The 10000-nt window shown below is 38.3% G+C and overlaps 1 protein-coding gene across 1 annotated transcript in view; it reads left to right on the top strand.

Moving 5' to 3' along the window:
* The window catches only part of hdac5 (histone deacetylase 5), a 66117-nt gene that overhangs the window by 38377 nt on the left and 17740 nt on the right, over positions 1-10000 (top strand). The window contains 6 exon segments of the mRNA XM_080447068.1: positions 828-935; positions 3265-3320; positions 5337-5424; positions 6290-6409; positions 8755-8852; positions 9569-9687. Coding sequence (XP_080303194.1) covers positions 828-935; positions 3265-3320; positions 5337-5424; positions 6290-6409; positions 8755-8852; positions 9569-9687 — 589 coding nt within the window.

Raw genomic sequence — 10000 nt, 5'->3', positions numbered from 1 at the left:
CGGTAGGAGCGTAAACAATACTGAAAACAATACTGCAGTTAGGGGGGACGTTCCCCTAACTTTAACTTAACTTTAACAATACTCACCTTTGGGACGAGCCCACATGTGTCATGGCTGGCTCGACAAATAACGAGGGAGGGAGACCAACGGAAAGTATGTTTATTAAATAATAAACTCTAACAAAGGCAACTGAGGCACAAACTGAAGGTAAAGTAACATGATAGAAGGAAGGATCCTATGAGCTGTGGAGTCAGTAAGTCAGTGTCAGTGTGTACGTCGGTGACGTCATTGGCACTGAATGAGATAACAGTGTGTACATAGTGTATTGTGTATGTAGAGTGTGTAACAGTGTGTGTATGTAGGGTGTGTAACAGTGTGTATATAATGTATTGTGTATGTAGAGTGTGTAACAGTGTGTGTATGTAGGGTGTGTAACAGTGTGTATATAATGTATTGTGTATGTAGAGTGTGTAACAGTTTGTATATAATGTATTGTGTATGTAGGGTGTGTAACAGTGTGTATATAATGTATTGTGTATGTAGAGTGTGTAACATTGTGTATATAATGTATTGTGTATGTAGAGTGTGTAACAGTGTGTATATAATGTATTGTGTATGTAGAGTGTGTAACAGTGTGTGTATGTAGGGTGTGTAACAGTGTGTATATAATGTATTGTGTATGTAGAGTGTGTAACAGTGTGTGTATGTAGGGTGTGTAACAGTGTGTATATAATGTATTGTGTATGTAGAGTGTGTAACATTGTGTGTATAATGTATTGTGTATGTAGAGTGTGTAACATTGTGTGTATAATGTATTGTTTATGTAGGTAGACAGTGACACAGTGTGGAATGAGATCCATTCTTCGGCCTCGGTCAGGATGGCTGTAGGATGTGTCATCGAGCTGACCTTCAAAGTGGCCTCTGGAGAACTGAAGGTAACTACACACACAACACACAACTACACACCCAACAGACAATGCTTTATATGCACACACTACACAATATACACCTTGATTTCGTCGACTAAAACTATGACGGAAAATGTTGGTGGACTCTCGACTGCCTTTGTTCACTGTGTTTATCATTATGATATAATTACACTGTGTTTATCATTATGATATAATTAACTGTGTTTATCATTATGATATAATTCACTGTGTTTATCATTATGATATAATTACACTGTGTTTATCATTATGATATAATTAACTGTGTTTATCATTATGATATAATTCACTGTGTTTATCATTCATGATATAATTCACTGTGTTTATCATTCATGATATAATTCACTGTGTTTATCATTATGATATAATTCACTGTGTTTATCATTATGATATAATTCACTGTGTTTATCATTATGATATAATTCACTGTGTTTATCATTATGATATAATTACTGTGTTTATCATTATGATATAATTCACTGTGTTTATCATCATGATATAATTCACTGTGTTTATCATTATGATATAATTCACTGTGTTTATCATTATGATATAATTCACTGTGTTTATCATTCATGATATAATTCACTGTGTTTATCATTATGATATAATTCACTGTGTTTATCATTATGATATAATTCACTGTGTTTATCATTATGATATAATTCACTGTGTTTATCATTATGATATAATTACTGTGTTTATCATTATGATATAATTACTGTGTTTATCATTATGATATAATTATCATTCATGATATAATTACTGTGTTTATCATTATGCTATAATTACACTGTGTTTATCATTATGATATAATTCACTGTGTTTATCATTATGATATAATTCACTGTGTTTATCATCATGATATAATTACACTGTGTTTATCATCATGATATAATTCACTGTGTTTATCATTATGATATAATTCACTGTGTTTATCATTATGATATAATTCACTGTGTTTATCATCATGATATAATTACACTGTGTTTATCATCATGATATAATTCACTGTGTTTATCATTATGATATAATTCACTGTGTTTATCATTATGATATAATTCACTGTGTTTATCATCATGATATAATTACACTGTGTTTATCATCATGATATAATTCACTGTGTTTATCATTATGATATAATTCACTGTGTTTATCATTCATGATATAATTACACTGTGTTTATCATCATGATATAATTCACTGTGTTTATCATCATGATATAATTCACTGTGTTTATCATTATGATATAATTCACTGTGTTTATCATTATGATATAATTCACTGTGTTTATCATCATGATATAATTCACTGTGTTTATCATTATGATATAATTCACTGTGTTTATCATTATGATATAATTACACTGTGTTTATCATCATGATATAATTCACTGTGTTTATCATTCATGATATAATTCACTGTGTTTATCATTATGATATAATTCACTGTGTTTATCATTCATGATATAATTCACTGTGTTTATCATTCATGATATAATTCACTGTGTTTATCATTATGATATAATTCACTGTGTTTATCATCATGATATAATTCACTGTGTTTATCATTATGATATAATTCACTGTGTTTATCATTATGATATAATTCACTGTGTTTATCATTATGATATAATTCACTGTGTTTATCATTATGATATCATTCACTGTGTTTATCATTATGATATAATTCACTGTGTTTATCATTCATGATATAATTCAAGAATTTAGTCATGTTTTCTACCACCTTATAGTTCAAATTACTATCCACATACACAGCTGCTACTCCTCCGCCACCTTATTATTTATGTTTACATAGTTAAATTCATATCCAGACAGCTGGAAAAAACATTCTGTAGCTTTAGCTGTTTCACCTCAAGCACCAGGTCCAGGATGGTTTTCTGCTGCTGTTTAACACATTCCACGCCAGAGTTTAATATCATAATGTACTCACCAGTGCCAGCGATTTATTGTTGTTTTTTAGTTTTTTTCACGTCGGCACAGACCTCGCTAGATACCTTAAGATCGCACGTTAAACTGTTTGTAGACACACAGGGTAGCTGTGTGAGTGGCCCAGAGAAGACCGTATATTAACTATAATATTATAATATTAACTATAAGCCCAATTCAAAGTGTGTAGAGCATTGCCTCCCGTGCTGCTGCTGCTGTTTGCTCACGTGTGTGTGTGTGTGTGTGTGTGTGTGTGTGTGTGTGTGTGTGTGTGTGTGTGTGTGTGTGTGTGTGTGTGTGTGTGTGTGTGTGTGTGTGTGTGTGTGTGTGTGTGTGTGTGTGTGTGTGTGTGTGTGTGTGCGCTCCAGAATGGCTTTGCGGTGGTTCGTCCTCCAGGTCATCACGCTGAAGAGTCCACCGCCATGTGAGTATGAAGCAAAGCATCATGGGTAGAAATATGTACAAGACAGACATACAAAACATCTGCTACCATGACAGACATCAGGTCCAGTGACAACATGAGGTAAATGAGACAAAAACACTGGGACTGGTGGTGCCTTTCCCTGTGAAGAACTAACCAACAATCAAGAAACCAAAGAACCAAGAAACACTAAACTACAAACAGAAATTACAACCTGTGGCACTCACCCAGGGGCGCAGCCATGGGTGGGCCTGGGTGGGCCTGGGTGGGCCTGGGTGGGCCCACATAGACAGCTGGCCCACCCAATCCATTTAGCCAAAAATGAATAATTTTTGGATTAAAAAAAATGATATATATATATATAATTATTTTTTGATAATAAATCGGTAAAATCAGGCAAAAATAAGAATTGAATAACATAAACCTAACCTAACCCTTACCCTAACCCTAAAACCGAAATAAAGTAACAAAGAAACGCCCCAAAACGCCCTAAATCGCATTTTTTAAATTGCGGTTGTGCATGCGTGCCCACCCGCTCCTGCCTAGGCCCAGCCTATACTAGCGTTCTGGCTGCGTCACTGCACTCACCTCTACCATAGTAGAGTTAACACACTCACCTCTACCATAGTAGAGTTAACAATAGTGTCCTCACTCACCTCTACCATAGTAGAGTTAACACACTCACCTCTACCATAGTAGAGTTAACACACTCACCTCTACCATAGTAGAGTTAACACACTCACCTCTACCATAGTAGAGTTAACACACTCACCTCTACCATAGTAGAGTTAACACACTCTCCTCTACCATAGTAGAGTTAACACACTCACCTCTACCATAGTAGAGTTAACACACTCACCTCTACCATAGTAGAGTTAACACACTCACCTCTACCATAGTAGAGTTAACACACTCACCTCTACCATAGTAGAGTTAACAATAGTGTCCTCACTCACCTCTACCATAGTAGAGTTAACACACTCTCCTCTACCATAGTAGAGTTAACACACTCACCTCTACCATAGTAGAGTTAACACTCTCCTCTACCATAGTAGAGTTAACACACTCTCCTCTACCATAGTAGAGTTAACACTCACCTCTACCATAGTAGAGTTAACAATAGTGTCCTCACCTCTACCATAGTAGAGTTAACACACTCACCTCTACCATAGTAGAGTTAACAATAGTGTCCTCACTCACCTCTACCATAGTAGAGTTAACACACTCACCTCTACCATAGTAGAGTTAACACACTCACCTCTACCATAGTAGAGTTAACACACTCTCCTCTACCATAGTAGAGTTAACACACTCACCTCTACCATAGTAGAGTTAACACTCTCCTCTACCATAGTAGAGTTAACACACTCTCCTCTACCATAGTAGAGTTAACACTCACCTCTACCATAGTAGAGTTAACACACTCACCTCTACCATAGTAGAGTTAACACACTCTCCTCTACCATAGTAGAGTTAACACACTCACCTCTACCATAGTAGAGTTAACACACTCACCTCTACCATAGTAGAGTTAACACACTCACCTCTACCATAGTAGAGTTAACACACTCACTTCTACCATAGTAGAGTTAACACACTCTCCTCTACCATAGTAGAGTTAACACTGCACTCACCTCTACCATAGTAGAGTTAACACTGCACTCACCTCTACCATAGTAGAGTTAACACACTCACCTCTACCATAGTAGAGTTAACAATAGTGTCCTCGAAGCCGACAAAACCACGTAAAGTTAGTAACATTTTAACTTGTTCTTTCATCATAGAAACAAGTGGGCTTTTAACCAAAACCATCCATGTTCTCTGGGAGAAATGGTGTTAGTGTTCTGTGGAGAAATGTTGTTAGTGGGAATGAAAACATAGGCGTGTGTGTGTGTGTGTGTGTGTGTGTGTGTGTGTGTGTGTGTGTGTGTGTGTGTGTGTGTGTGTGTGTGTGTGTGTGTGTGTGTGTGTGTGTGTGTGTGTGTGTGTGTGTGTGTGTGTGTGTGTGTGTGTTTGCAGGGGTTTTTGTTTTTTTAACTCGGTTGCCATCAGTGCCAAACTGCTGCAACAGAAACTGGGAGTCGGGAAAATCCTCGTATTAGACTGGGTGAGTACACACACACACACACACACACACACACACACACACACACACACACACACACACACACACACACACACACACACACACACACACACACACACACACACACACACACACATGTCTGTTGTTGTAATCACTGTTATGTAACTGTTGTCCAGAGATGTTTTAAAATCCTCACTTAACCCTTTAAGACCGGTAAAGCATCTCTGTCATTTTAGATTTATTTGGCTATGCAAAAATAGCAAATCTACAAGGTCATAGGTGCCGCGCTGTGAGCTTGTAGATCTGCTATTTTTTTTAATGTTGACAATTTTTGCAAATCTTTGAATATGTTTTTTTTTAAAGCAAACATTTGTCAAATATTTTGTTCCAGAGACCCCCCCAGGGACCCCTCCAGAAGCAAAGATTTGAGTTAAAAATGTTGTTTCAAAAATGTATTTAAAGATTTGCACAAATCTTTTTTCAGGAAATAGCAGATCTACGAGCTTGTAGATCTGCTATTTTTGAATTATAGCCCAAAGTGTAAAATAATGGTTACGGCTGAAATGACACAGATGAGTTCTCAGTCTTAATGGGTTAAGACCCACCTTTATGACCCCTGACCTTTATGACCCCTTTACTCCTAGTGAACCCTGACCCATGCTGTCACATGTTTTATCTGTGTGTAAACACGCACACACACACACACACACACACACACACACACACACACACACACACACACACACACACACACACACACACACACACACACACACACACACACACACACACACACAGTGTGAGTTCATATCTGTAACTCATCCATAATGATGGTTGTTGTTAAACGTGTTTCACCAACAACAAAGTTTTGAATTGTATTTGTTAGGACATTCACCATGGCAACGGCACCCAGCAGGCCTTCTACAGCGACCCCTCTGTCCTGTACATGTCACTGCATCGCTATGACGACGGAAACTTCTTCCCTGGCAGCGGAGCGCCTGAGGAGGTCACACACACACACGCACACACACACACACACGCACACATGCGCACACACACACACACGCACACACACACATACAGCACGCACGCACACACACACACACGCACGCACACGCACACACGCGTGCGCACACACACGCACACACACACACACACACACACACACACACACACACACACACACACACACACACACACACACACACACACACACACACAGTAGTAAAGATATCATGAACAAAGACACTTGTTGGTTTTATATTCTGGCCTAAAAGTGTATTTTACACAATAGGTATAGGCTTTATAACACCTTAAACCCCTCTGTGTTTCTGTTAGTAGTAAACGTATATTGTTTATTTTTTACTAAAGTGTAGACATCGTGCTCCTGTTCACATGAGGGAAAATATACATACAGTCACATAGTGTTAAAGGACGACTTCACTGATTTTCAACCTATCTTCATATAATTTGGACAGGGTCATTTCAACTCAAGACCCTGACCTAGCTCTTAATCTATTTCTTACTATTTTTAATGCTGTTACTGAGAAACATGCCCCCTATAAGAATTTTAGAGTAAAAAATCGATCAAGTCCCTGGTTTTCAGCGGATCTCAAAGAGGCTCTCCGCCACAGAGATGTGGCCTGGTCAAAGGCCAGAAGTTCTGGGGAACCAGCAGACTGGTTATCTTTTAGATTACTGCGAAATAAAGGTATCAGTATGGTCAGAAAGGCTAAATCTGATTTTTATTTATCTAGTTTCACCAAGACACAAGGTAATGCGGCTAGTTTCTGGAAGGTTGTAAAATCACTAAAAGCTAGGCCTGCCTCCTCTCTCCCATCGCAGATTAGCAGTGAAAGTGGGGTTGTTCTAAATAAATTAGGTATTTGTGATGCTTTTAACAATCATTTTATATTATCTGGCCATCTATTTGACAGGCAGTCTGTCAGTCAATCGCCATCAGATCAGGAGGGGGATTCAGTCACTGACAACTTACTCAACTTGTCCCCGTCATGCTTTTCATTTAGACCAGTAACACACTCAGAGGTTTTAACCGCACTTTCACAAATATGCACTAAGAAGTCTAAGGGTGCAGATGACCTTAACCCGTATCTACTGCATCTTAGTGCATATATAATTGCTGCACCACTTGTCCATATTTTTAATTCATCATTTACCTCAGGCTCACTTCCTGCAGTATGGAAAGATGCACAAGTTATTCCACTTCATAAAGGTGGTGATCAGTCGGATTTAAATAATTAATATCAAAATTGTGCTGTTTAGCCAAGATCCTTGAATCCCTAGTCAGTTCACAGTTACGTACATTCCTGAGCATGCAGGAACATACTCCAACCTCAACAGTCAGGGTTCAGACCAGGACATATTACGGTGACAGCTTGTCACAAATAACATACTAGCTGGTCTAGATAACCACCATCACTGTGCTGCTATTTCTATTGATCTTTCTAAAGCGTTTGATACTGTGGACCATTATATTTTATTACAAAAGCTAGCCTCCATTGGCTTGGATGATCTCTCGGTCAGATGGTTTTCCAACTATCTAACGGGTAGAACTCAAGCTGTTGTTGCTGATGGTTTTAAATCCAGTTCTTTGTCAATTGGTAAAGGTGTCCCTCAGGGTTAAATTTTGGGCCCCCTTTTATTCACTCTTTATGTTAATAATATTGCACTCCCCTCTCCGCACCTCTCCATTATTATGCAGACGACACCATTTTATACAGTATTGCCCCAACGCTGGAAGTGGCCACTGCAAATTTGCAGACTACCTTCAATAGGTTTCAATGGGCTCTAATTAACCTTAAGCTTGTTTTAAACTCCAACAAAACAAAATGCATGGTATTTACTAGGTCTCAAAATATAAATCCCTTTACTGGTATTTACACTCTTAAAGGTGAACAAATTGAGCTGGTCACATCTTATAAATACCTCTGCATTTGGCTAGATGCCAAACTCTCATTTAAGATTCATGTGGATCACCTAACCTAATCAAAAAATTAAGAGGTCAAATTGGCTTCCTTTACAGAAACAGGTCCTGTTTTTCTTTTACCAGCAGAAAGACTATTGTTCAATCTGTAATAATGTCTGTATTTGATTATGGGGATACACTGTATATGCAAATAACCTTTTATATGAAGACAGGTTAAAAATGGGTGAAGTCGTCCTTTAAGGAGAACTTATTTTAATTTTTTTACTGTTCTAATAACTGTCTTCTAAAATAAACGTGTGTGTGTGGGTGTGTGCGCGCGTGCGTGTACATGCATGTACATGCATGTGTGTGCGCGCGTGCGTGTACATGCATGTGTGTGTGTGCGTGCGTGTGTGTGTCTCCAGGTGGGGGCGGGTCCAGGCGTTGGTTTTAACGTCAACATAGCATGGACAGGAGGAATGGAGCCCCCTATGGGTGACGTGGAGTACCTCACAGCCTTCAGGTAACACCACACACACACACACACACACACACACACACACACACACACACACACACACACACACACACACACACACACACACACACACACACACACACACACACACACACACGCATACGTACTATGTTTTAATGCCGATGGATGGATGATCAAGAGAAAGGCTGATATTGTGATGATTATGTCTTCTTAATGAAAGTCAAACTAACGGATAGACAGACAACCTGTTCAGCTTGTGTTGCTTTTTGTCTGTTTTTAATCTGCTGTAGTTTTTAACTCATTAACTACCAGAGTTAAACATCATCTGTAGCTAGTATAGTATAGTATAGTATAGTATAGTACAGTACAGTACAGTACAGTACAGTACAGTACAGTACAGTACAGTACAGTACAGTACAGTACAGCACAGCACAGCACAGTATAGTATAGTATAGTATAGTATAGTATAGTATAGTATAGTATAGTACAGTACAGTACAGCATCTCTAGATTCAGAGCGTTTTCACTAACCTTGAAAAATCATAGAATCATAGAAACTACAAAATCACTTTCATTTAAATGAGAAATAATGAGAAATGAAATACTTTAAATGTTATTATTCAAAGGTTTTTATTAACTGTGTGTGTGTGTGTGTGTGTGTGTGTGTGTGTGTGTGTGTGTGTGTGTGTGTGTGTGTGTGTGTGTGTGTGTGTGTGTGTGTGTGTGTGTGTGTGTGTGCAGGACGGTAGTGATGCCCATCGCCCAGCAGTTCGGTCCAGACGTGGTCCTAGTGTCCGCCGGGTTCGACACGGTGGAGGGACATCAGTCACCTCTGGGAGGATACAATGTTACTGCCAAATGTACCTGTCTGTCTGTCTGTCTGTCTGTGATGTCTGTGTTGTCCCTTTAGTCTTAATGTCTCATTTATCAATGGAGAGTAAAAAAAACTGTGCATTTTTTTGCCTTAAATCTAGCCGTAGGGCAAAGGTCAAAGTCACATTGATTGTGTTGACAAATCTGACGTCTGAAAACGAGCGTCATTTAACTCATTCCCTGCCAAGAACATAAAGAATGTAATTATTTCCAATTACCAATTCTGCCAAGAACGTGAAAAAACTTTGATTTTAAAACTTCTCACCGTCCTTCATCTCTCACAGTGACACATTTCATTGT

This window comes from Gymnoscopelus braueri, assembly GCF_963280865.1.
Source record: "Gymnoscopelus braueri genome assembly, chromosome: 13".
NCBI classification, from domain to species: domain Eukaryota; kingdom Metazoa; phylum Chordata; class Actinopteri; order Myctophiformes; family Myctophidae; genus Gymnoscopelus; species Gymnoscopelus braueri.
The sequence above is the reverse complement of the archived record's forward strand: the minus strand, read 5'-3'. Positions and strand labels throughout refer to the sequence as shown.